General features: G+C 53.7%; 1 protein-coding gene across 1 annotated transcript; it reads right to left on the reverse strand.

The window, feature by feature from the left end:
• Positions 1-1,092: 1,092 nt before the first annotated feature.
• Positions 1,093-25,264, reverse strand: MX2 (MX dynamin like GTPase 2). The gene is made up of 14 exons (XM_069474938.1): positions 25,243-25,264; positions 18,487-18,762; positions 17,805-17,997; positions 16,369-16,506; positions 14,123-14,277; positions 13,249-13,387; positions 10,528-10,726; positions 9,471-9,549; positions 7,898-8,020; positions 7,529-7,670; positions 6,082-6,240; positions 5,394-5,470; positions 3,126-3,380; positions 1,093-2,137 (listed from the first exon to the last, which is right to left on the reverse strand). The coding sequence occupies exons 2-14, from the start codon at positions 18,724-18,726 to the stop codon at positions 1,895-1,897; spliced, it is 2,142 nt and encodes a 713-aa protein (XP_069331039.1). The 5' UTR covers positions 18,727-18,762; positions 25,243-25,264; the 3' UTR covers positions 1,093-1,894.
• Between the last annotated feature and the right edge of the window lie 1,905 nt (positions 25,265-27,169).

Raw genomic sequence — 27,169 nt, forward strand, 5'->3', positions numbered from 1 at the left:
CCCTCATGGTGGATGCTCTTTTGGCCTCCACTCATCTGCACCCAGATGCTCAAAATAAACAGTATTTTGCTACACATGAGGCTTTGAATGTCTCCCTGTTGGCTCCGGACCTAACACTAGATGTTATGGACTGAACTACGTCCCCTCCTCCCCTACCCCCATTCATATGTTGAAGCCGTAACCCCCAATGTGACTGCATTTGGAGATAGGGTCTGTAAAGAGGTCAAGGTTAAATGAGGTCATAGGATTGGGGCCCTAATCCAGTAGGACTGGTGCCTTTATAAGAAGAAAAGAGAAAGGCCAAGTGAAGACTTGTGAGAAGGTAGCCATCTGCAAGCCAGGGAGAGAGGCCTTAGAAGAAACCGAACCAGCAACACCTTGCTTGATCTCAGGCTTCCAGCCTCCAGAAATGCGAGAAAATAAATTTCTGTATTTTGAACCACCCAGGCTGCAGTATTTGCTATGGCAGCTCGTGCAGACTAATACACTAGTATTTTAATACAGATCTGCTAGAGAATTCTTGAGGGATGCAAGTCAAGTTGTGATCTACTTATTTATTTATTTATTTATTTATTTTTTGAGACAGAGTCTCGCTTTGTTGCCTGGGCTAGAGTGAGTGCCGTGGCGTCAGCCCAGCTCACAGCAACCTCAAACTCCTGGGCTTAAGCGATCCTACTGGCTCAGCCTCCCGGGTAGCTGGGACTACAGGCATGCGCCACCATGCCCGGCTAATTTTTTCTATATATATTTTAGTTGGCCAGATAATTTCTTTCTATTTTTAGTACAGACGGGATCTCGCTCTTGCTCAGGCTGGTCTCGAACTCCTGACCTTGAGCGATCCACCCGCCTTGGCCTCCCAGAGTGTTAGGATTACATGCGTGAGCCACCGCGCCCGGCCTCAAGTTGTGATTTTAACTTGAACTTTCTTCTCCAACTTCTTTTATAGCAAGTAAAGAAAAGATTTCATGTGTATCCTCCCTGTGTGTACCCCTGACCAAAGCTGAATGTTTCTGAGGCACTCTTTCCATCTCAAACTTGGGTTTAAAAACAAACAAATCATGACATTTAGCCTATTGTCTTTTTATTAAGGGACCCATGCTCATTGTTTGGAACATACAGTGAAGCATGAAAAAGAAAATAAAATTACCCACAGTCCTCCAATCTAGAGATGATCACTGGTGTGAAGCTCTCTATTTTTTTTAAAAAAGTTTCTCCTTATTAAATTCTTCTTCAAGACTTAACGAAGCAATGGAAGCTCACTGCCATGTGGAAGCAACTCAAGGAGAATACAGTGTCACTCAGGCTCATTTCTGCAGGGGGCGGGGGCTGGGAATCACGATTTCAGTGAGTGACGGGAAGCAGGTGGCACGACCAGATGCACCTGAAAGTGACCAGCTGAGGGACCCTGGTTGACCAGGGCCTGGACTTCAGTGATAGCCTCAGGCATCTCCATCACTCCACAGTACTCCTGTGTTCAGTGACATATCACTTATGAAGTGGTTACTATATGCTAGGTGCTGTGCAAAATAATGGAAATACAAAAGAAGATTATGATCCAGACCTTCCCTCTCTGGGGTCTCATAATCTAATAAGGGGGGGGCACAAATACAAACTAGCAAAGAATGGTAGCAGTATCTAACACTGTAACTGTGTGTCCTGGGGCCCAAGACCGGAAAGCCACCTCTCCTTGGAGGTCAGAGAAGACCTTGGTGGAGATGACAGCTAAGCCCAGGTGAACCTCAGATATAAGCTCTGGTGCTGAGGGTAGCACAGCAAAGAGGGACACAGCCAGCAACAGATGAGTCTGGCCCCAGAACAGAAGCAACGTCCTCCACCACTTCCTCTTGCAATGAACGAATGCACGCAAGGGAACAGCCCAAAGCACTGTCACCCTTCACTGGCACTCTTCGGCGGAGAATTTATAGAGTGCCTTCCTCGCCTGAGTGAGCCGGTAGATTCTATCCTTAAGGAATCTTCTCTTCTTGGCGGTCTCACTCTGCTCTTGAAGGAACCAGGAATAGCGCTCTTTTTCCTGTATTATCTGCATCATGGCTTTCTGCAACCATTCACTATTCTCTTGGAGCATGAAATACTGAATTATGAATGGAATCTGGTTTGCGAGACGTTTGCTGGTGTCCTGGAAGAAGGAATAAGAAAGGGTCACTGGAGGGGTCTCTGCCCAAGGCCTGTGCTTGCAGAGAGAAGCCTTGGGATTCTTGGATGCACACGCAGTGGCCTTGCTAAGCCCTGGCCCCGCCCTATCCACGCCAGTGGGATCAAACCCCGTGAAGGTTCTGACCTGGCCATACCCTCTTTACTCCCAGGCATCCCCCCCTCCCGCCATCACTGGCTAGCAAGCCCCCCACACCACCTCGGGGCATCCTAGGAGCTCCCTTCCCTCTGGAGAGACCTGCTGGCCCGGGGTTCCCCTGACTCCCTTCTGAGAGTAGATGGGGACCACTTCACATCCTTGTTCCTTCCCTGTCTTCACTGGGGGGCCAGTCTGCCTGGCAGCCAGCTCCCACGGCTGGGCAACCCCACTCTCTATTTTGCTTGAGAAGGGACTTCAGGAGTCAGGCTTCTTTGCAATTTAAAAGCTATTCCCCTCTCTATGCACCCTGATACCTGCATATTGGATGGAAGGTGAGAAAACACAAAGTTGATTGGGTCACAAAATCCAAGGGAAGGAGATTTCATTTGTGTGTTGTGGAGCTAGCAAGTGTGAGGCGTGCCTAGAGCTACGTGCCTCTGACCATCTGGGAAAGCTACCTTACTGCCAGCATCGTTAGTGCTCATTGCATTTTGCTGCATTCTGATGATAGTGGTTTTGTAGTTCATGCATTGCATACAAAATATAAAGGATTTTTGGGTCTGAATTAATTTTGAGTACATGCTCTGGCACATTAAAAAATTGATTTGGGGCAAATTAGTTAAAAGTGCCCTCATAAGGTTCCTGAAAAATGATAAATGAGATAATATATGAGTAGTTTATCACAGCACAAAAGGGCTTAATGCATAATAGTGGTCTCTTCCTTCTTCCCCCAGCGAAGGCTGTCCCAGTCAGAATAGCCCGACCTCCACTCTGCTGATGCCAGAGAGCACCAGGCCATGCACCTGGGACTCACCAAGAAATACGCGTTCAGGTGGGTACCTATTTCAGTGATGGCGGAAATCACAAATTCGCTATTCGACACCAGAGGATTCAACTGAATATTCTGTGGCAGATTCCCCAGTGGGTGAAAAATCTCTTCTCGGACTTTCTTCAGAAGCACGCTGTAAATCTGATCTTGGCAAAAAACCAGCTGCTCCATTTTGAATTGAAGCTGGATCATGTTTTCTGCCTTTTCTTCCTGTTTCATTTTTATGTTGTCAATATGGTACTGGTTAGATAAGAAAGACAAACAGGTTACTTCTTTTTCTTTTTCCTGTTGCTTAAACAATTGAGGAACCACTGCTATGTTGACCCCAGAATTAAAAATACTCCAAGGTCAAGGCAGGCCTTGACATTTAACAGTGATTTCCAGAGGGTTCCACCTCACTCCCCCATTGCCAACCCGCCTTCTCTCCTTCCTTTTCTTTCTCTCTGCCCCACCGACCCCTCCCATACCACCAGCTGTTTGCTTCCTGGGTCGGGTCTGGTCCACATTTTAACAGCAGTGTCAGTCACTGTCATGACTTGACTCTGCTTGAATCTAAGCCCTGGAGAGGGACTCCAGTGCCGATGAACACAGTGGGACGACAGCTTGGTGTATTTACTGCCCAGAAATCCCAAGACCCCTGCATCACCCCTGCAGCCCAGGGCATTCTGGGAAAGGAGGAGATTGCACAGCAGAGAAGCCACTGTCAAGGACTGGATGTCCCTCAGAATTCCGATGTTGACATCCTCATCCCCAAAGTGTTGGTATTAGGAGGTGTGGCCTTTGGGAGGTGATGAGGACACAGGGGTGGAGTCTCATGAAGGGGATGAGTGCCTTACGAAGGAGGCCCCAGAGAGCTCTCTTGCTCTCTTCCCACCACGTGAGGACCTGCGGGAAGGTGGCGACCACCTGCAGCCTGGAAGACAGCCCTCACCGGAGCTGCCTGCGCAGCACCCCGACCTCAGGCTTCGAGCCTCCGGGACAAGGGGAAATAAATTTGTCTTGTTGAACCCCTCAGGCTGTGGCACTTTGTGGCAGCAGCCTGACCAAGACAATCACGTTCTGACTTTGAGTTTCAAACCGACTTTTGAAAACCGAAGGCAGAGGCGGTGATTTGAGAGAGAGAGTTTCACAGGTGAGGTTTCACAGGTGCCTGTTTCTCTTCTTTTACTTTGAGTGTCTGTGGTCACAATGGACAACAGACCCTCTCACAGGTTTGACGTCTGAGAGCAGAAGTGTGGCCTGTCCCTCACTCCTCAAGATTTGTGACAGGGAAGTGACAAGACCCGCAGGCTCTCGTGTGCTCAGGAGGAGCAGAGTGTGTGGGCCGAGGCCCCAGGTGGTCCAAGGAGTCATCACAAGCTGTGTCTGTCTCAGGGGCAGCACAGAAGTGGGGACGGCCCCCGAGGGTGCCAGAATTTCCGTGGCCCCCGAGCACCAAGGCCTGCGGCAGAGCCTGTGCCCTGCAGGGCTGGACGAGGCTCTGGGTAACCAGCCTGTGGGCAGGAGCCTGGAGGACCCAGGGAACCAGCGCCAAGGCCAGGAAGGATGGCGGACATCTTAGTGATGGGAACCAAGCATCTCACCTGCCCCACGATGAGGCGCCCAGGACCCAGGCCCAGCCCCTGAGGATGTTGTGGAGGTCAGAACTGAGATTTCATTTTTACCAACTGGCAAAAGGGGCGAAAGGAGAAACTATGTTACATTGTGGGAAAATGACGGGAATTGTCGTCTTGCTGGCCTGAGTTTCGGAAGGAGATTTCAATCCACCGGCCTGGGCAGAAGAGGATTTTTATCTAGAGCCAGGGTGGGGGCCAGACCCCCCTTTCTTGCCTTTACTGAGAGGCGGCTCAGGGCAGAGTTGCTAAGTGGAAACCCACAGAACCGTGACAATATTTTTACATCAAACTTATACAAATTTTGGAGTAGGACTAGTAGACAATGCTGTCCTCTGTGCTTGAGGATGACTTGGACTACCAGCCAGTCCCAGGGCGTAGCCCCACGTCCTGCCGGGCCTTGTACGGTCACGTGGAACAGACGGTGGGGTCACGTGCCTTGTTTCATTCCTCCTGGGAGTGCAGAGGACTCCTGAGCAGAAGCCGAGATGCTCCTGGAGTCACCAGCTCAGCCAGGCTGCCACTTACAACCCTGGCCCTGCAGCCCCAAGGCGCAGTAAACATCCACCTTCTTTCACAGGGGAGACCCAGGTGGAGCAGCCAGTAGCCCAGGTGGTGAGCGAGTGAACGGGGCACTTACCTGGGCTCTTTGATGAAGGTTGGTATATTCGCTAAAATTGTTTTTGGCCCTGTCAATGAAAGCTTCGTGGACAATTTCTGACCAAAAAAAGAACAAAACATCAGTAAAATTCAAGCAGGAAAAAATGGGTTAAAGACACAGGCAGGAGAATTCATGATACACTGACCCCATTCTAGGGCTGAGCTCCCCAGACCTGCAGACCAAGAGGGCGGCACAGAATCCCTGGAAGAAAGGCAGCCTGGCCACCAGACACCTTGGCCAGGCCCTGTGGATTTTCCATGCTTTCTAGGGATGTGTGTTCTCTCCATGGTTAGCATCTGACCATTCCTCACATGGCTGTGTCCAGGGCTACATGTGATACAGGTGGAGCTCGTGTGCACTCTCCGCCCCTGCCCCAAAGTCGGAAGAACCCCTCCTCCCACCCTTCTCCTTCACGTCTCTGAAGGACAGGCACGGAAAGCCTCTATAGCACTCAAGTGCAGCCTTCTCAAAGTTCAGTGTGCTTCCAAACCACCTGGAGACCTTGGTACAGGTTCCCATCCTGCAGGTCAGAATCTGTAGCTCTGGCCAGCTCCCAGAGTACAACGCAGCACACCAGAGAGAACCCTGTGTTTAACACATTCCGGTCTCTCCCTCAAGGCAACAGGGTCTACGCAAGTTACTAGAGGGGCCGTTAGAGAGTCCTCACCAACCACTCTCTGGAGCATGTCAAGGGCGGGGTCTACCAGCTGTTGGATGTACTCATGCACGATGGTCTCAAACGTCTTGTAGTTGATAAGTCCAAGAAGCTCCTTGCCACGATACTGCTTTTCATATTTTGTGACTTCTTCATGAATAATATTTTTAACTGTAACATATAAGATATCATCATGGTAAATTCTAATAATTCCATAGGCATTTCAAAAGTAGGAAAAGTTTTTTAAAGTCTTGCTCTCAAATGTACCCGAAAGCAGTATTTCAAAATGGAGTTTTGTTCATAATGAAAAAAAAATATTCATGGTCTGATAATGGCAGTTCAAGAAATACTGACTTTTGAGAAACAAAAATCTTATTCTATGAAAATGCATTTCAGTTGAGAATCATCACCCCAACAGAGAAGTTCAGTGTTTATAATTGGTAGAAAAAAAAATCTGATTAGTTAAATGAAAATAGAAACTCAATCTTGTCCCACTTACAGACCTCCCGAGCATACATCCACAGACCATGGTAGGAGGGATCCTACCATGGAAGTAAATAGTGCGGTTTTTATCAAGTGCTAGAACAAAAACACAACACCAACAGCACACACACACACACACACACACACACCCTACTCGCATCCGTCCAGAGCGCCGGGAGTTAGAACTAAGCCAGGTGAAGCCAGGAGGCTCTGGTCAAACCAGGAATCTCTCTGCTTTTGGACTAGGGGCAAAGAGAAGGAGGGTATTGGGGTAGTGGAATTTTTCAGTTCACTCAGGCATGTTTCCATGGTTAACAAACTGCCACTTCATTTGGTCTTTTCTTTGGTTTTGCTAAAACTAGATCATGGCGCCCTAGACCTTCCAGAGGGGTGGTGGTGAGTGATTTCATGTGGGTACCCTGCCCCTGTCCCCTGGCAGCCATGCTGTGCTCTGTCTCAATACCAGCAAAAGGAAAAATATCCCGGGTCACTTTTTCTGCCAGACCACACTCAAATGCTGACATTTAGCCAGTTAATGAAGGCTCTGTGCCTGGTGCGTCCTCGGTGAGCGCCATGGCCAGCCGGCGGGTGTGCACTCAACACAACGGCAGCTTGACAGCTTTCCTGGGGGCCGGCTCCCAGGTCATCCAGACTCCTGCCATGGGTGTAGCCCTCCCCTCGGGGATCGCCAGCCAGGGTGCTCTGGACTTTCTCAGATAGGCATTAAATGCCATTTAGCCTCAAAACCAGGGAGCAAGTGGGAAGTCGGAGGCAGGAGAATTGCCTTTTGTTGAGCTGTCGAGGGCAACCCCGTCTGGAATGGTCTCTGCAGTTGGGAAGCCGTTGCCGATGACTAAGGGCCCCTGGTCTCCTCCGTGGGTATGTTCAGCTCTCTGCACGCTTTGTATGTGCCAGAAGTAGCCTCTGGTCCTGGTAAATGTGACAATGTTTGGGGGAGCTCTGCCCCAGCACTTACCTTTTTGGGCGTTGGCCGCGAGGACGTTTACCCAGCTTTTAAACTCCTCTCTGACTTTGTTGTATAAGCGGGTCTCGTTCTCCTTCACGGCTTCTTCCCCTTCCACTAACTTCTCAATGTCCTTATTAAACACCTTAATTTTCTGCAAATGATATCAGGGCATTCGTGTGTGCTGTAATCATAGGAAAGGGCTGGCCCTGCACCAGCATGTGTGGGGTTGGGGCCAAGGCTGCAAGGAGATCCCGCCCACCTCGTGTCCCAGGCGGGGCACAGGGACGGGGCTCCTGTCACCGCCCCAGGCCGCCCCTGGGACCTGCAGGCCACCAGGGAAGGACGCAGTGTCCCGTGGAGTCCCGTGGAAACCCTCACCTCTATCAGAAAGAACAGCTTGTTGGTCTCCTGTCTGGGGACCTCGGCACTGCACTGGCGCAGCTCTTCTGTCGCCCTCTGGTGGCACTCCTTGATTTCATCTTCTAACAACGGGAGTGAGTTCTGAGCAAAATATTACAAAGACAGTTTGACAATTTGAATGTTACAACTGGAAAATGGTGCATCTTAGGTGTTGGTGACACCCGCCTCATCTCACTCAATCCCGCAATGCAGTGCTCTGCCCCTTTTTGCCAGAGAGGAATCTAAGGCCCAGAGAATCCAATTATTTGGTACCAACGCTGATCTAGGTGGTGGCAGATGTGGAATCTCACCCTGTCCACCCTCTCCCCAGCCCCTGCAGGCAGATACCCAGCTGGGCAGGCGGAGGGCACTGGGGGTTAGAGGTGGTCTGGGGTCAGTCAGCACACCAAGGCTAGGCAAGATGGGTCACACCAAGACATTAATAAGGTCTTGGAGGCTCTTTTTTGGGGAACAATTTGTACCTACAGGCACAAGTGTATTAACTTCTGATATTTCAAGTTATTATCATAATTGAGTCTTGATTTAAATTTTTAAAATTAATTTAAAATATTACAAAGTTTAGATTAAAACATTTAAGTGTTGAGAAAAAAGTTACCAAAAAAGTCATCAAAATGCAAATTTTTTTTTTTTTTTTTTTTGCATAAAAGGTATTTTCCTCAATTAGACAGGATATAGCTTTCAGAAACATCTTCTCCAAAGTTTGGGAGTTCTACTAGAATCAATGCTCCTCCAAGTACGTTCCCAGGATCACTTGAGAACTTAGAAATGCAAACTCATGAGCCCCAGCCTAGACCTACCAAGTTAGAAACTCTGGGGTCGGGGCCCAGGAATCGCATTTTAACAAAATGTCCCGTTATTTTTGTGCGCATTAGATTTGAGAACACTGGCCCCTCCCAACTAAATAATCTTTCAGTTTGAGCTTCCTGGCTCAAAGAATTCACTGCTTTTGCCTGACACACAATTTCACATGGACTGAGTCCCTGGAATCGTCTCTGCTCTAAGGGTAAACTTAAATCTTCCCGTGCTGCTTAAACTCATTTGTGAAGGTTCAGGCAAGCATTGAAATATCCACTTTCTCAATGAGCACTAAGCTGAAGTTTTCCTATAACTGATGATGTCATGAGAACTTTGTCTATAGTTGTCTATTTTTGAGAATCAATAAAAACTGATTTATTTCTTACAGACTGATGTTTCCTTACAAGTTTGAGGCTTGGAAAGTTCTTTTCTACTGTGAAGTATTAACAACCTATTGGAAAAAGAAAAAATCGCTAACTCAGTGGCCGTTCCTCTCTGCATTGCTAAACGGGTGCTATCGTTTTATTCCTTCTGATTCAGCTCTGTGTTTCACCATCCTGTAGCTGTCGCTTCCTGGTTTCAGAAGCTCTCCTGTGAGCTGTGACCATGAGTGAGACAGTCTCCAGAATGTGCCTGTTTGGACCGTTAAGTGGGGCATCTTGGCCAACTCAAGGCCGAGACGGTGACTTGGGCAGGCTGCCATTTCTGTACCGCGGAACCCGGCCCGCCGTCTCACCTTGATGTGCATGACGAACTCTGCGGTGAGTTTCTCTGCCAGACGGGGCACTGTGGCCTTCCCTTCCTCCAGGAGAGCTCTGAAACGACAACGACAACCGTGCATTCAGCAAGGACCTGTGTGAGCCTTTCTCCTGCACTGGGCTGCGTAAGGGGGTGGGTGAGCTCAGTTCCCCGGGGCGGCATGTGCCAGGGCAGGAGCAGAGCGGAAGAAAGAAGGAACCAGGATGGTGTTCACTGAGTCGGGGCCATCGGTCTATGTCGTATTATTTAATCCCAACCTTTGTGCTTGTCGTGTTACTTAATCCTAACCACAGCCCGGTGGAGTAGCGGCTCATGTCGCAGGATCACATAGTTAGAGAGTAGCAAAGCTGCTCTGCCCAAATTCACCATTTTCCTACTATGTCTGTCCTTAAAGCAGGAGTGACCCCCCCGTCTTATCACCCTGGGCCCCAAGCATTCAGCAGGAGCAAGTTCCTGAGTAAAACGAAGGGGGAAAATATCCAGTTCGATGGGGGAAACCCCAACGTCCTACAAACTGCAGAGTCCCTGCAGGATAATTTATATTTAATAAAACCGATCTGTAGGCGCTAAGAAGGTGGAGGTTCACAAAGAGGCTTTGATGTGTGCTCCTTGCCATGGTAAGCACAGGTGTCTGGAAGTCAGGAGACCTATTTCTAGCCCTGCTTGCATTCTCCGTTTGACCTCATCATTCTTATCTATAAAAATGAGAACTCGACCTGCCTCACAGAGCTCTTAAGATTTCATGGGACTCAAATGAAAAAGCAAGTGAAATCATCTTGGGAAACTGACACGCTCTATGCTCTACGTAAGGTCACATTCCAGCTTTTGATGGTCACCATTGCTAGCATCCAAGAAGCAATAATTTGTTTCAGTTTGTTTAAATAAGCCAATAAATTTAACACCAAACGAGGCAAGGCTAGGTTATACTACATGATGTAATTTTATGTGCAGTCTGGTCACCATCTTGGCCCATGCTGGTGGGTGGAGACGGCTTTCGTGGAGGCCAATTCCAGGGCTTTTCTAAAGAGTCTCACCTGTAATACGGATGCACTTGAAAGAACATGATTTCTCTCTTGGTCGCCTCTGCCAAGCTCAGCTTGTCTGTGATTTCCTGCTCATCCCGGCACTTCACGATCATGTAGCCCTTCTTGAGAGGGTACGTGAGGTTCTGTACCACATCCAGGACACCCTTTTCGGCGCCCGTGTCCACTAGATCAGGTTTGGTCAGAACCCCTGCGAGATGGTTAAAGAAGGGCCATGGAAAGGTCAGCTCGCCCCTCGGATACCTTTGATTCCTGCTGGGCTATGGGCCAACGAGGTCTTCTGCAGCCCCAGCGTCTGACAGCCGCTCACCGGCTCCATCACCCTCCTCTCATCAGCCCTCTTAACTGCATTTCTATGGGCTCATCTGCTCACCCTGTCACTCAATTCATTCAGTCTCATTTATAGTTTCCTTAATCAATGTTCTGGGTGCCCGCTGTGTGCCGGCACTAGGGCGCATGCGTCATCAGAGTGGCCTGGCTCCATGCGCCGTGTTGCAGAGAGCACCTCCCTCCCCACTCTAGGCAGGTCTGTGTCCCCTGTCTCTGTCTCCCGCACAGACTCAGCCTTCCCCCATCCTGTGGGCACCTCCTTTGACCTTCTCTTCCCTGCCTCCCTCGCCCACTCTTCTGCCCTCAGCTTTGAACTCTGAGTGCTTATTTTTGTTTGTGTTGCTTGAGTGTCCAATTGCTGCTGTATTTTTTTTTTTTTTAATGTTGGAAACCTGGATGTCATCTTCTGCTATTTTTAGTCCTTAGTTTTAATTTGTGGTTAAGTCTGGCTATTCCTAAAACTCTCTCTCCAGATAGATTAATCTAGTAATATACAAGAAATAGAGAAGAATAACTGATTTCGACAAGTGCTGTGCACTTTGAAATAAAGTGGTGTGCTGGTGACTGACTGAGGCAAAGGTGCGTGGGCGGTTTTAGGTTGGGCGGACAGGGAGGGCCTCCCTGTGGACTGAGATCCGAAGGAAGGAGGGAGCCAGCCCAGGGAGGATGGAGAGGGAGCACGCCAGGCTGTGGGTGAGAGGGGCTGGGACGGCCGAGCCACACTGCAGAGAAGTGGGCAAGGCAGAGAGCAGTGTGATCAGAGAGGCAGGCGGGCCAGGCCCCCAGGGCTTTGCAGTCAAGTGAGGGGGGTGGTTACATGCATGGAGAGGGAGGCAGTGGAGAATACGACAGGGAGGGGCATGGCCCGATTTACACGGCTGGAAGCCAGTGGACAGTGCACGGTGTGGGCAAGGTGAATGCCAGGAGGCCGCCAGGAGGGAGCTCAAGTAATCCAGCCGGGAGGTGATGGCAGCTTGGTCTAGGCAGTGACCATGAGGCTACAGAGGAGTGGGTGGACTCGCTGTTCTTTTTGAAACTTGATATTCCATAAACCACTGTTCTGATTCATCAAATCTGCTCTACTTTCATCCTGTGGGAGCATTATATTGACTTTTTCTTTGTTTTTTTTGGGTTTTATTTTTTTGAGAGAAGGTTTTGCTCTGTGGCCCCTGGTAGAGTGCAGCAGTGTCATCACAGCTCACTGCAGCCTCCAGCTCCTGAGCTCAAGCCATCCTCCTGCCTCAGCCTCCCAGAGTGCTGGGATTACAGGTGTGAGCTATCGCACCCGGCCTGGAAGCACTATGTAGATACTTATTCAGTTTCCTTTTTAAAAGAAATGTAACAAAATACACGGAATTCAAATCTACAACATGATAACTCAACAAAAATATGATTTTCCCCCTCACTCTGCCTTTAGTTACCTTGTTTCTTTAAAAATTATTTATTATTAAAAATTATAGCAAAATACACATAATATAAAATTTACCATTTTCATCGTTTTTCAGTTTATAGTTCAGTGGCAGTAAGTACATTTACATGGTTGTACAACTATCTCCACTATCCATCTCCAGAACTTTCTCACCTTCCCAGACTGAAACTCTGTCACCATTAAACACTAACTCCCCATCCCCTCTCCCAGCCCCTAGCAAAAACCATTCCAATCTCTGTCTCTATGAATCTGACTACTCTAGGGACCTCATAGAAATGGAATCGCACAGTATTTGCCTTTTTGTTACTAGTATTTCGCTTAACATAGCGTCTTTGAAGTTCATTCATGCTGTAGCATGTTTCAGGATTTTCCTCCTTTTTAAGGCTAAATATATTCTGTTTTCTGTGTATGCTACATTTTATCCATCCATTGACGGACACCTGGGCTGCTCCCACCTTCCGGCTATTGCAAATCATGCTGCTGTGATGTCAGCAAACATCCCCTTTCCCTTTCAGACTTAGCGCACTTTTCTCTATCTCTGTACTTGACCTTGAATGCACAGAGAATTTGCGTTTATGTTCTATTGTTTTGTGCTATACTAAGACCTGATTATGTGTACCCTATGAGTACAGTCACTGGTTGACTTGTAGTAATAACTGCTAATATTTATTGAGAACTTTCGGTTGTCTGAATTTGTGGCCAGTGAGAGGACCAGTAAACAGTCTATAAATAAGCAGTGGTACTGACTTCCTGAGGAGGTGTTAGTATTCAAATAGCTCGGTCTCCCGGGCAGGCGGTTACCACTGCAGCCCTCAGCGAGACAGCCCGTGAGCACTGGTGCTCAACGCACACACAAGGCATCTCCAATCGCACTGCGTTCCGGGACCTTCTGAAGATAGGAGGAGCCTCTCCCTCCCTTCCTGTCCCCTGGAAGCTTGGTTCTTTCTTCTTACCTATGGTCCTGTCCCCATTGGGGTCCACCTCCTGAGCCATTCTCAGTGCCTCCGTGGTGGCGATGTCCACGTTACAGGGGACCACCACCAAGTTGACTGTCTGCTGGCTCTGGATGTACTTCTTGATGAGTTCCTTGATCTGGTGCCAAAGAGTCACACGGAGAAAGAAAGAGCACACGCCTTACCTCTGGTCATCCGACAGTGCAGATGGCAGACAGACAGGACGACACAAAAGCAATGCTGCCCCAGAGCGTGACCCCCTTCCTGTGGCATGTCTGCCGCCAGCTGCCGTGCCCTGCCCCTGGTGCTTTCCCGCTTACCCTTCAAAGCCCATCTTTGGCACCTTCTCTTCCCTGCAGACTCTGACTCCCTCCTTCCTCTCCAGATCTCGCCCGAGGTTCTGCCTTTCGTTAGAGTGATTTGTGCACTTGTTGTATCTGCCCCAGAAGCCCAGAGATGCCTCTGTGGCCATCAGTGACATCTTATTTGTCCCAGTGTCCTCACGCAGAGTCCAGCACGGCGCCCCAAACAGCAGGTGCTCAGGAGAGCAATGCCTGCCCACCACACGGTTTTTCTAGCAGCGGGCTTCTCAGGTCTCTGATCTCGACAGTATCTCTGCACGTGTTTATTCCTAATAGTAATGACTTTTTACCTGCGATTTGTTCTTAAAGGAGCTCAGCTCATTCAAATTAGGGAAATTCAATCACATTGCTTAGAATTTGTAGGCAAAAAGGAGACGTAGGCTCCTCCCTCATCACTCAGTGTCAAGGCTCGGGGCTCGGGGAGCGCACCGGGGCCCTTGGGGCCGCAGGCAGACACCTCGGAGTCTCCCCCATGTCAGCTCGGCCCGTTCCCACGTTCTAGAAAGGCTCACCTGGTGCCCGATGTCCTGCGGCTGGTTGCCCGTAGCCACCCTGGCGATGCTGGGAAGATCAATGATGGTCAGATCTGGAACCTCGGGGGAGCTGATCTCCAGACTGATGTGCTCGTGGCTAATGCCAGTGCCATTCCCGGCCAGGGCCACCTGGGCTGCGGAGGCCAAGAGGGGGAGCCCAGAGTCTGATTTAAGGACCCCTGCGAGGGAAAACACCTGTTCCCAAAGGCGAGTGGAGGCTCTTGTTTCCAGGGAATGGGAGCTCCAGAGAGCCCCCCGTGTTTAGAAAACATGTCACAGAAGCCTGCAGAACCGTCCTGGAAGCCGCTGAGTGTGTGTGCACCCCCCCAGGGAAACACACCAACATGTTAGCAATGGGACCGGGGACGGGCTTTCAACGTTTCCCAGTGGGTGCTGCAGTGCTTTTAAAATAAGTCCACAAATTCTTCAACACTCCTTCCTCCAAAAGGTGGAGGCTTGAGTGTGGGCTGGACAGGGGGACTTGTTTCTAACAAATCGAGACGGTGGAGGTGACAAGCTTCCTCCTTGCCCCACCCTTGGATGGCTTGCCCTGGGGGGAGCTAGGGACACCAAGGAGCTTGGAGAAGTCTACGGGGTGAGGAACCGTAGCCTCCTGCCAACAGCTTTAGTGGAGATGGCCAAAGTGGTCACACAACTTACTTCCCACCAGCAGTGGAGGGGCTCTGGGATGCTGTTCTTTTTTTTTTTAATTTTTAAATTTTTATTTTTTTTAAGACAGAATCTTATTCTGTTGCCCAGGCTGCAGTGCCATGGCATCAACCTAGCTCACAGCAACCTCATACTCCTGAGCTCAGGTGATCCTCCTGCCTCGGCCTCCCAGGGTGCTAGGATTACAGGCGTGGCCTCTGGGGTGCTATTCCAGAGATGCCCTGGCTGTGGTTTGCTCATTGCTCACTCTTACCCGGAGCCTTGAGCCAGCGTGCACCCATGGTGCCCCAGCGTCCTGCTGGAGACAGCTCGCCTGGCTCTGCCCCACAGAGCCACGCTGCAGAGACCCCAGACGATGCCAACAAACGCTGCAAGAGGAGCTGGGGGCACCGTGGTGGCTGTGGTGGGCACAGCCAGGGTGCAGACCTTTACAATGTGAAGTCAGGAAACTTGCCAACTGGGGGTCTCCACCAGCTTCTCTATTTGAATGAAAACTGGGGGCAGAACTTCTCTATTTGGGAAGGGATCCCTCCAGAGAGCCCTTTGACACATGCAGAAGGAGCTTCTCAGGGAAGGGCTGAACCCAGGTGGTCGTGTAAACCAGGGATCCCAACCTTTGTAGCACCAGGGACCGGTTTTATGGAAGACAATTTTACGGGTGGGGGGACCAGGGCGGTCGGGAGGAGGGGGAGCTCTCAGGTGACCCAGTTCCTAAGAGGCCACAGACCAGTACTGGTCCTTGGCTGGGGGGTTGGGGACCGCAGGTGTAAAGGACCCCTTCTCTGATACCGAATTTGCTATTCACTAATGCAAATGCCTCCCTTGAACCGGGGTCCTCCCTGCAGAGGTTCTTGGCACATTCGGATTATCTTTTGCTTACGCCCCTGAGCCCAGGAAGGGGCTGTGAAAGCCGGACAAGCCTGGTAGGGCGGGCAGGGCTGCGTCCTGGGAGGGGGTGACCCGCAGGGCCCCCTCAGAGGGTATGGCCCCAGATTTCAGGAGCAACTGAGCTGTTCTGTCACTCTGTGCTGGCCCACAGCAGCATCGATAGACACGGTGCCGTCTGTGCTCGCAGGAACGACGGTGGGCAAGGTCTGTGCTTGGGGGAGCTGGGTGGGGGCCTCTACCGTGGCCAGGGTTGGAGCAGCGAGACTGACAACCTGGACAGCTGGGGCGGGACCAGGGGTCCTGCGGGGAGACTGCCCAGGGAGGGACAGGAGAACTGAGATCCAAAGGACGAGTGGGGACGGGCAGGTGAAGAGAAGGGAAAGTGTGAGAGGCTGCGGGGGCAGCTCCTGGAAACGCCTAGAAGGAGGAGAGGGTATGTTCCCTTGTTCAGGGAAGGAGGCCTGAGCAGGGGTGCGGGGGTCGAGGGGAGGACAGGGCAAGCCAGCCAGTGGGCTGTGGCCACCCTCGAAGGGAAGCCACTAGAGGGTCTCCAGCAGGGGGCAGTGGGATGAGAGTGGCCCGGACAGGGCCTGGAGGGGCGGTGGGGCGGACTGCAGGGCGGTGGGCGCGAGGGCAGCAGCTTCGGGAGCGCAGCCGCGGGGGCTCACCTTGGCGAATCTGCTGCTCCACCTCGGAGGGGTCTTGCAGCTGCAGCTCCGTCTTCTGGTAGCTGATTCTTCCCGCCCAGCCGAGCTCACTCGGCTGCTTTTTCAGCGTCAGCACCAGGGGACACCTGGTCACAATTCCTGAGAGACAGGTCCCCAAACCTCGTAAGTGTCCTTTAAAAGAAATGCCTCTGGTCCCTCCGAGTGCACCTCCCAGGACCTACCCTGGTGTCCCCAAAGGCCTTGTCTGAACTTTCTGGCCCTTCTCGGGGCCCAGTAGTACGAGGGGTCCAGACTGGGCAGGTGCGAGGAGGCACAGGGCTCTGGGAAGCGCTGCCGTCCTCGGGTGCCCACCCGCTGCTCTGTAAGTGACGAGCAGATGCTGGGGCCCCAGCGCACCCCGGCCCCCAGCACCCCTGTGGCGGGGTGTCTGCTGCAGGCCCTGCGTGGGTCCCGTGGGCGGCCCAGGGAAGGGGACAGAAGGAATGCAATGCTGTGGGGCCCCCAACCCCTCCCGACGCTCCCCACTCTAACGCTGCGAGCTGGGAAAGGCGGGGGCTGGGGCCGGCAGACCACACGCCTGCCAAGAAGCCCCGGTACCTGCCCCTGTACCCCCCTGGCCCTGGGAGGTATTTTCCTCATGTTCCGGCTTGGGCACTTGCCTGCCCCCTGGCATTCAGACTCCCTGTCCTGTTGTCTCTGTCCCCAAAATGCTGAGCCCAGAGCCTGCTCTCTCCCGCCCCAGGGCCCGGGCTGAGGGATCTTACTGGACGCGCTGGGAAAGGACGAGGCTGCAGGTGGCAGGGAGGGGCCCTCAGCCCTGCAGTTGCTGCTGGGGACCCGGCAGGGTGGGGCAGCCCTGGGCTCTGCTTGGGTTGGGAGGTGAGCACCGCTGGCAGGAGTTGGGGGAGAAGGGATGGGGCTCCCTCTGCTCCCTCTCGGGGTCTGGAAACTGCTCCCCTCCTGCCAGCCTCCCCTCGCCTGCCTACCCACTGTGCAGACCCCTTCGCTGCACCCTCTCCAATGCCCACGCTGGGGCTCTCACCCCTCCCTTTCTCCTTGATCGTTATTTCATTAAATTACAAGTGTGTAACAGCTTCTCTGTTCTGCACACACAGGACCACGGTGTCATATTACACCATGGCCGCGCCAATGACAAATGTTGACAATATTCTTTAAAAAGGCTTCATGTGTCACTTAAAACTTGCCACTTTAATCTCATCAAAGAGGAAATGCTTCTACATTCTTACAAAGACCACTACAGAGAGACAGCAAGGTCCCCGGACCCTGGCGATACCGGGCGGCCGTGGCTATGTAAATGAGAAGGGCGTCAGGCCTGCGGCCCCACCAAGACCCCCGCTGCCAGGCCTGCCTCTGACACCAGGCTGCGCCCCAGGGATGCTCTGTGGCTGGCAGGGGGCTGTCACTGTGGAGCTTACCGGTGCCTCTGGGAAGGGCGACCCCAGACAGCGCCTCCAGCACGGAGCTCTTGCCCGAGCTCTGGTCCCCGATGACGGCGATGGCCGGCAGGGCCAGGTCCTGCTCCACGCCCAGGGCCCGCAGCGAGTCGATGAGGTCGAGGCAGGGGTGCACCTTCTCCTCGTACTGGTTGTACAGGTTTTTCTCGGGCCCCTGGAGAAGGCAGAAGAGATGCCACTGGCTGGGTCTCTGATGGGGTTCCCACTGCCGTGGGGGACCTGGCAGGATCTGTGCAGCCAGGACATGGGGTCACAGGCAGGAGGGGAGGAGGTGAACGGGGGGTGCCCCTGCTGGGGCCCCTGTGTTCCGTCCTCTGAGACCTGGCTTCTGCGCTGCTGCAGGGAGTGGGCTGTGGATGGAGGTGGGGCCAGAGGGAGGACAGGAGCTGGGCCGGGGCTGCGGAGGGGGAGTGGGTGGGCCGGCAGTGGTGACACTGGGAGGCTAAGCCCCAGCACACAGAACAGAAGCCCCCGGACCCCGGGCTCAGCGGCTCCTTACTGCAGCAGTCTGAGAACGTCCCTGGTCCTTGATGGATGTGACCAGGCAAGCAGGGGGAGACAGACTGGCTGGCTCTGTTACCCGCCAGCCACCTGCACTGGGGGCACAATCCGCCCTGCCCGGTTGTCCCTACGCTGGACTTACCTTGGCGCTCGCTTGGCTCCAGTTTCCTTGCAATGGCTCATTGTTCACAGTTAGGAAGTCGAAGTTCTTGGCAAGGAAATCAGCGTCCTTCTCCTCTGCTGCCTGGCAGTTTGGGGTAGACGTCATTTGTCTTGGTGCTTCGCCGCCAAATGGTGGCGGCTGTTGCTGGCAGTAGCTCATTTCTGGTTTTGCATGGTGTTGGGAAGAAAGTATACTTCGCCTTCTGTGGGCCTTAGACATCTGCTCTCTCAGTTGCTTTAATCTTCCTGACAAGCTCTGCAAATACATAAGGCGGGACAGCGGCCCACAGGTCACCAGGAAGTCCTCCTGCCATCGTCCGCTCCTTTGCCAGCCCTTCCTCCCCTCACCCTGCAGCCCACCCCCTGCACACGGCATGGAGCCAGGCCCCGCACGAGCCTCCCGTCCGCAGGAGGGGCCCTTGGCAGCCGCGGAGCACAAGTCATGTTTCCACGGGCCCAGGGCTTGGGGACGGGGACACTGAGGCTCTTGCCCACGTTCCAGGGCAGAGCCTCAGTGTCCCTCTGTCACCCCTGATGGTCTTTGCCATCCATGGTGTTAGCCCCTCTGCGGCTCAGGACCAGGCAGGAGAACATTTAGCCATGGAGAGATGACAGCTAGCACCTCTCAGGCCTGCCTGAAGCCAGCTCAGGCCCGTGGTCACCGTCTCACGCCCAGGCTTGGTCAGGCTGCTGGTGGAAGTGCCTGTCTGAGTGTCACAATTCTCAGGCTGTGGCCTCGCTAGGATGGAGTCACCCTGTTAAAATCAGCTGGTGGCACTGAGCCTTGGGCTCACCCAGCACCATGCTAAGACACACATTTAACTTTTGCGACAAGCCTACACATTCTCTCCTTATGTGCATTTTCCAGGGCAAGAGACTGATGTCTGGGAGGTCCAGTGACTGGCCCAAGCCAGGACTGGGGACCAGGCCCGGGCTCTGGGCAGGAACCTTCTCCACCCTGACCCACCCAGTCCCACCCTGTGTGTCCCTCGGAGGCTGTGCCTGTGAACAGGAAGTGGGATGGGCAGAGGAGCAAACCTTGGAGGAACTGGGGAGCGGCCTTCTCAGCAGAGGAAAGGCACATGCAAATGTCCTGAGGTCAGAAGACAGCCCATGTGACCGAGCAGAGGAGGGAAGGGGAAAAGATTGGAAGATGTAGGTAGGGCCCCAGGGAGCCTTTGCTCTGAGCTGGGGAGTGGCCTGACCAAAGTTCATGTAGACCAGATCAGATACAACAAAGGACACAGTGTGGACAAGAGAAAGGCATGAAAGGCAAGGTCCACACATGGCCAGAGTCCTGGGGCTTTGGGACATGCAGCCACAGGGTGCAGGCTCTGTAGGACTGTGTCTCACACAGCCAGAGTTCTCCCTCAAACCATCTGCCACCTCTGCGGGCTTTCAGCCCAGCCTGGAGGAGAGGAAGTGAACCCAGGGCAACTCCCACCCTGGGGGCCTGGGGATGATTCCTTTTTTTTCCCACCTCCTGGATGGACACGCTCCTGCAACAGCCCCTCAGGAGGTCACCAGGGACGGAGACCAGTCATTCTCGTGGGGTCTCCCGTATGGACCTTTCCCCAGGCTGTGCCCCTGCCCAGACCCCCCTCCTGCTGCCCGCGATCCCGCATCCACACACGAGCCCCGACAGAGGCCCCGATCCCCCATCCACACTCGAGCCCCGACGGAGGCCCCGATCCCGCATCCACACGCGAGCCCCGACAGAGGCCCCGATCCCCCATCCACACTCGAGCCCCGACAGAGGCCCCGATCCCCCATCCACACTCGAGCCCCGACGGAGGCCCCGATCCCGCATCCACACACGAGCCCTGACAGAGGCCCCGCTCTGCCGGGGCAGCGGGCCTGGACGAAGGCAGAAAGTGTCTCCGGTGGGTGGGCGGCAGCACCATCTCTTTAGATGAGACTGTTTGCACTTTGGGGCTTAAAACCTGCCCAGCCTGCATGTCCCCTCTGTGCTGGCCTGGCTGCCTCTCTCTGCACGAAGCTTCACTCAGAGCCTGTTTCGTTCTAACGCCTCCTGAGTGTGCGTCTGGCCTTGGTCTTGGTCTCCCTACGAGTCGTCCTCATCCCAGCAGCCCAGAGACCTGCCAACATTCCAGTCGGAGCAGGTGGCTCCTGGGTTCGACGTCCCCACCGGGGTGCCCACACCCACTCAGAGGAAGACCACAGCCGCCACCCCTCGCCTCCATCCTCCAGCCCGGCTGCCCCTCCCCAGCTCTGCAGGCCTCCTCCGGTCCCCTCCTCCCACCGGGGCCTAAAAGCACTTCCTGTTTTCAGAAAAGTTTCCTAATGTGAGAACCATAAAATCCGAAGGGCAAGGCAGCAATTTTATGGGATGGCTGAGAGATGAGGCTATTTAAAGATGGTGCAAACAGCCTCCAGCCCTGCGGGGAAACCTTTCCCAGGGGCAGCAGAAGAGGGGCTTGGCCAGGGCCCAGCAGCCCACCCTGAGGGCCCCCTGGAGCCCACCCTGCCAGCTGAGACCTCAGGCGGCCTCCCTGGGCCTAGCTGTCAGGGGAGTCTGGGGCTCCGACCTCCCAGCCACCCACCCCTCCAGAGGCGGAGAGTGGGAGCTCCCCCAGGGTGAAGTTGGGGCCCAGGAACAAAACTAACAGGTACAACACACACCGTCTGGGTGATGGACACACTTATAGCTTTGAATCAAACTGTACAAAAGCAAATTATGCCCCCCGTAATATTCTGAAATTAAAAAAAAAATATAAAACCAAAACTGATGCTGGCGGGAGTGATGTCTAACTCAGCTTTGATGTTTTTTGCTCTTCATGGGAAGAGAGAACAAGGGAAAGGAGAGCTTTGTGTGAAGCACAGATGTCTTGGGTGCTTGCTCTTTTGTTTGGGTATTTAGCAGTCACCACCCTCGCCCTGTTTTCGGGGCAGGCGGGTCCAGCTCAGCTGTCCCATGGGCTGGGCAGGCAAGTCTAGGGGGACAGGCAGGACACAGACTGCTCTGCAAAAAAGCGGTGAGAATTTGAAGGGGTGAGTTGTGTGACGGGGGAGGCAGGGGTGAGCAGCGGCACAGCACGGTGGGGTGGGGGGCGGTGAGGCGGGAAGCCCCTCGGTGCCCCTCCCGGCTGCGGTCTAGGATCTTCCAACATGGGCCGGCTGAGCAGGGGGCGCAGGGTTTGGGTTGAGCGGTGTGTGCCGTGTGCCTCGTGAACCCTCTGTCCCCTGCAAATCTTCAGCCATGTCTACGGTGCGTCTGCATGAGTGGGTTCTCTAGGGAGCCTGTGGGCCCCTGGGGACACGCAGGACCCAGGTGACGCGCGGACGGGTGGAGCTAGGGTCACGCGCACAGGCACCGGGGAAGGGGTGTCCGGAGGCCTGAGCACAGGGGCTCCCACCCTGCCCTGCCGCTGCTCCTCTAGGCATCTGCCCCCACGCAGGAGCTTCCGGAACACAGTGCAAACACAAACACTGGAGCCCACAGACCTTGACCTCATGAGAAAGAGGAACTGAAACCAGTGTTGAGAAATATGAACACCTGGGTTTCCTGTGTGGCACAGCCGGGCACCAGGACCACACCAAGGTCGGAGCATAGGACTGATCTTTGATAAGATAGAGAAAGACAAAGGACCAGAGCGTGGTCCTAGGTGCCAGCGACGACCAGAGTGGGCAAGAGGAAGACGGCCTTTTGCAATGTCACTCAGGCCCCGCCCTGGGCCCGGGGAAGAAGCAGAGCCCTGAGGGAGGGCCGAGAGGGGAGGGCAGGAGGAGGGCTGCAGGGGCAGGAGAGAGCTGCCCCGCACCGTGCCTGGGATTCCGACCATGCCCTTGATCACCGCCAAGGAAGTGTTCCTCGTGACGGTCTCCCTGTTGTCTGCCATCCTGGCATGAGGACAGGGCTGGGGGTTCTGGCTGGACCTGCGGCCAAGTCAGGGAACCCGAGTTCTTTGCCTGCCTGGGCCACGGACGCCACAGGCTCAGGACCTGCAACCTGAGCCCAGCCTCCCCTGGCGGCCCCCAAACTTGACTCTTGCGGTATTTCTCCGCAGCTGCCTGGCCGGAGACCACCTGGAGGAACGGGAGGCGGGGCAGCCTCACTGAGAGGAAGAGCACTGGCCCGGAATCCTGGGGGTCAGACCTCATCCCGTACGGACAGCCTGGCCTCTGGGTCCACAGTGACGGCACCCCGATGTTGAAGGCACCCCGATTACCTAGGTGAGATTTCCTAGGCCATAGACAGGCCCCTTGAGTGGCGTGCAGGCGAACAAAGACCGCAAGACCGTGATTCCCAAACTGTGCCCCCAGGCACCCTGGGGTACTCCAGCAAACTCACAGGGCACGATGGGATATTAAAATTTCCCAGGGGTACACGGAGGCATCAGTTGGACACCACCCAGCGTACTCTTACTGAGTTATTTGGGCCGACCTAATGAATAAATAGAATGGTTAGGTATTTCCCCTGGGCAGGGGAGACCACAAATGAATCCTTGAGACACTCAGGGCACCCGGAATGAAGAAGGTTTGAGAATCTGCTGTGAGAGCAAACAGCGCAGGGCCGGCAGATACTGGAGCAGCGTGAGGGTGTGTGCGCGACGAGAGGACGGGGAGGATGGCGGAGGCCAGTCCAGGCTGAGTGAGAGGCAGGAAGCAGACTGTGTGTGTGTGTCTCTGTCCAAATTTCTCTTTTTTATGAGGACACCAGTCATGTTGGATTAGCTCGCCCCCTACTCTACTACATCGTCATCTTAATTACAAAGACCCTATTTCCAAGTAAGGTTGCATTCTGAGGTTCTGGGGGCCAGGACTTGAACATATGAATTTTGGGGGACACAGCTCAGCTCATCACAGGTGGGTAATGACTGGGAGTAACAGTAGGAAGAGAAGCCCGTGGTCCTACCTCCTGGGGTGTTCGGGAAGGCGCCCCGGCCCCGCCATGCACACCTGGGAGGCCCGTGCCTGACAATGCCCAGTCCTGCCCTTCCATCTTCCACCAGGGGGCCCCAGGGGGGTCCTAGGAACAGCGAGAGCGATTTTGAGAAGCTCAGCCTTGTCCCTGTATTTATCTCCATCAAGGGCTGGAAAAAGTCCCCAAACTACAAAGTGGAGGTGATTTCCCTACATGCGCTTAAAGTCATACTTTGCAATTCCAAAGCACTTTGCAAAGAGAGGTCCCTCTCTCCAGGCACGATGGGAAAGGAAGGCCCTGGTGGGGGAAGGTGCAGACAGCTGGTGGTTAGCAAGCCGGGCCTCGGCCAGGGTGGTGCTGGGTGAGGAGGTGGGGCGGAGGTGGTGAGAAGTGTGGGGAGTTTGTGACTGGCACGCCTGGACACCCCATATGTGGGCAGAAGCCTTCTGGCACCCAGGTTGGTTTTGCTTCTATCATCTCCCCGAATTCTCAAGAGAGCCTGCGAGTAGAGAGGGCAGGGGGACCTGCCCATCCTGTGGATGAGGAAGCCGGGCCACCAAGGGAAGCAGAGGTCCTAGCTCGGCGGAGCTGGAGTCGGATCTCTGAAGCTCTCTGCCCTGCACCTGCCATCACTCCCGGGGGTCTTGAAATAGCGGACAAAAGTACACATTGTCCCGCTAAGTTGGGAGGTTTGATTAAGGATAAAGCAAACCCCACTCCTCAGAAAGGTGCAAATGGCCGTGAGGGGCATGGCAGAACCTGCTGAAGTTAAGGCAATCTGTGTCTCCCACAGGGCACGTCCACCACTGCTGGCTCCAAGAGCTCTGCCAGTGTCACTCTGCTGGGTCTCTTCGCTCTAGCCCAGCATCACCCACATGGTGTGGGGTAACGGCTGCCCAACCACAGGCACAGAACAGCCTTATCTTTCCATGCTAGTCTCCTTTTTTTTTTTTTTTATTCAGTTGTTATTCATCCACTCATTCAAGGACATTTCTTGAGCAACCTGAGTCCTTGGGACACGTATGTGAGTCAAGCAGACAGAGGACATACACAGACCTCGGTCGAGATCGTGTCCTAAGTTAGGAGGCCCTGAGTGCTCCTTATGGGGACAAAAGGTATAGTGGCGTGAAAGGACAGAGAGCAAGGAAGGGTGGCTTGGAGCCCTGCTCCTTTTCAAACCACTAGGGACAAAATTCTATATGCCATGAGAAAGAACAATTTTAAAAATGTGTCATCAATATCACCGTCTCCTTTCTGCTCTGTCTCAGCTCCGAGATGGACCTCAGCCCTGAGTGCAGGCGGCCCCGGGGGCTGGGATCGCCATGGTGGGAGTAACTACACCAGGAGATCCGCAAATGCTGGAAGTCAGGTCTCAACCTTGCCCCGCCCCGCCATGTGACAGCCGGTTTCCCAACACATCGTGTCACTGTACCACAAATGCCACCAGAGGAGGGGCACCCAAAGCCCCCAGAGATCAGGTTTTGGGGCACAAAGCTCCCCACCCACCCCAGACTCTGTAGGACACTGAGCAAAGCTACCCCCAAAGCCATCCCTTTGTGGCCACAAGAGCTTTGGCCAGATTTGGGCTGGGGGCCACCCTGTGCCCCAAGGCCAGCTGCCTCCCCGCCGGGATGCTCCCGCCGTTCACAGGGCTGCTGCGGCCAGTGGGGACACAGCCTTTCCTGCGTCTCCCACCAGGCAGCATCGGAAACTTATCTCCACGGCCCCTGCCTCTGGCTCAAGCCAAGCTCACCAGGCAAATGTCACGTGTCACTCAGGAAATGCTTTTAAAGGCACATCTGCTGCATTTCAGACGCGAACCAGCCCTCCCTGCGCGGGCCCCGCTCTTACCTGTGCACGTTCAGGGCAGGGACCAGGCACATCACCTCCTTCCCTTCTCTGCTCCCCTTTTATGTGGTGTGTGAGCCACTCCCTCCCTGGACCCGTCACCAACAAACAGTGAGAGAAATGAAACTAAACGGCCTGGCCACAGAAATGAAACCGAATCATCAACACACTCCCCAGATGACTCAGACACTGGTCCTCAAACTTGAGCCGCACCAGGACCCCGGGAGACCTGGGAGACAGGGGGCTGGCCCACTCGAGTGTGGCCCTGCAGGTCTGGGCGGGGCCCGAGGAGGGGTGTTGCTCACACGTTGCCAGGGCGGGCTGGCCTGGGGTCCACGCGTGGAGACCCCTGGAAGGCTCTGCCTAGATGGCGCTGTCCAGCACCGTCTGTGCGGCTGCTCGGCGTTTGACACGTGCCAGCTGTGCCGGAGGAGCTGGATTTTGGATTCACATGATTTGAGTTAATTTAAATAGGCAGGTGTGGCTCCTGTGCTGGACCTCGCAGAGGCACTGCTGACACGGCCAGGGCGCTCTCAGGTGTGTGGTCTGAGTTCTGAGCTGTCTGTCTAGCTTCATACCTGAGCCGCACCCAAGATGCCACCTCTTCCCAAAGAAGGAGCACGGGCAGCTTCCCTAAAGCACCTGTGCCTCGAGTCCCTACCTCACAACAGGGATGCTTTTCTTCCCACTGGAGATGAGGAGGCCTGAGTTCTGGGCTCTGGAACTCAGCCCTGAGCCAGCCGCAGTGGGTGGTCCTCAGCTACTTTACCTGCAAACGTGTAGGTGCACAACCAAGGAGTCCCCAGGGCCTCCTGCTCTGTGACCAAAGTCGAGGAGGGTCAGGCATTCTCATCAGCAGAGCCTGGAGGCCTGGAAACCCCAAGGAGCCCTCAGGGGCCCGGGGAGGGGACAGAGCATCTCCAGGATAGGGGTGGCCGGGAGGGAGGAAGCAGGCGTCAGCTCTCCCTCCCACTCCAAGACCCTCTCCACAACAAAAAGAAGTATTAGGTCACTAAATATGAAATGTCCGATTTCGAGTCAAAAGTGTAGTTTATTATGTCTCAAACGAGAAGCAGTACAATTAATCAGAGTATGCACCTAAACTACCAACGGTGTTGCCATCTTAACGGTGGCTTGTTCATGCCAGCAGCAGAGAAGCCTGGAGAGCGAGTGGCGATGCAATCGTGAAAGGCATTTCCACAGCTTGTTGAGGATTTTCCCTTGCAAGAAGTGGTCCAAAGGCTGGAAGAAGTGGCAGTCAGTTGGTGCAAGGTCTGGTGAATACAGTGGATGACAGAGAGTTTCCAAGTCCAGCCTCTGTTGTTTGAGCAGCATTGTTTGTGTGACATGTGGTCGAGCATTGTCTTGCAAGAGGATTGGTCTGTCTCTATTGACCAATCTTGGCTGCTTAATCACAAGCATCCTCATATTTCATCCAATTTGTTGCAGTAGACATCGCTGTAACTGACTGACCAGGTTTCGTGAAGCTGTAGTGGATAATACCAGCGCCGGATCACCCGGCAGACACCATGAGCTTTTTTTGATGAATATTCAGTTTTGGACTGTGTTTCAGCACTTCATCTCTATCCAACCATTGTGCCAAATGCTTGCGATTGTCAGAAAGAATCCATTTTTCCTCACATGTAACAATACAGGGTAGAAATGGTTTGCCATTATGACATCACAGCAGAGACAGGCAAGCTTCCAGACAGTTTCTCTGCTGATGCTTATTTAATAATTCATGTGGAACCATCTATCCAGCTTCTTTGCCCTGCCCATTTGTTTCAAATGGTCCAATATTGTTGGAATAGTAACATCAAACCTCACTGCTAATTCACATGTAGGTTGAGACGGATTCACTTCCACTACAGCTTTCAGCTCATCATTATCCACCTTGGTCTCAGGTCACCCATGTGGCTCATTTTCAAGA

This window comes from Eulemur rufifrons, chromosome 7, assembly GCF_041146395.1.
Source record: "Eulemur rufifrons isolate Redbay chromosome 7, OSU_ERuf_1, whole genome shotgun sequence".
NCBI lineage: Eukaryota > Metazoa > Chordata > Mammalia > Primates > Lemuridae > Eulemur > Eulemur rufifrons.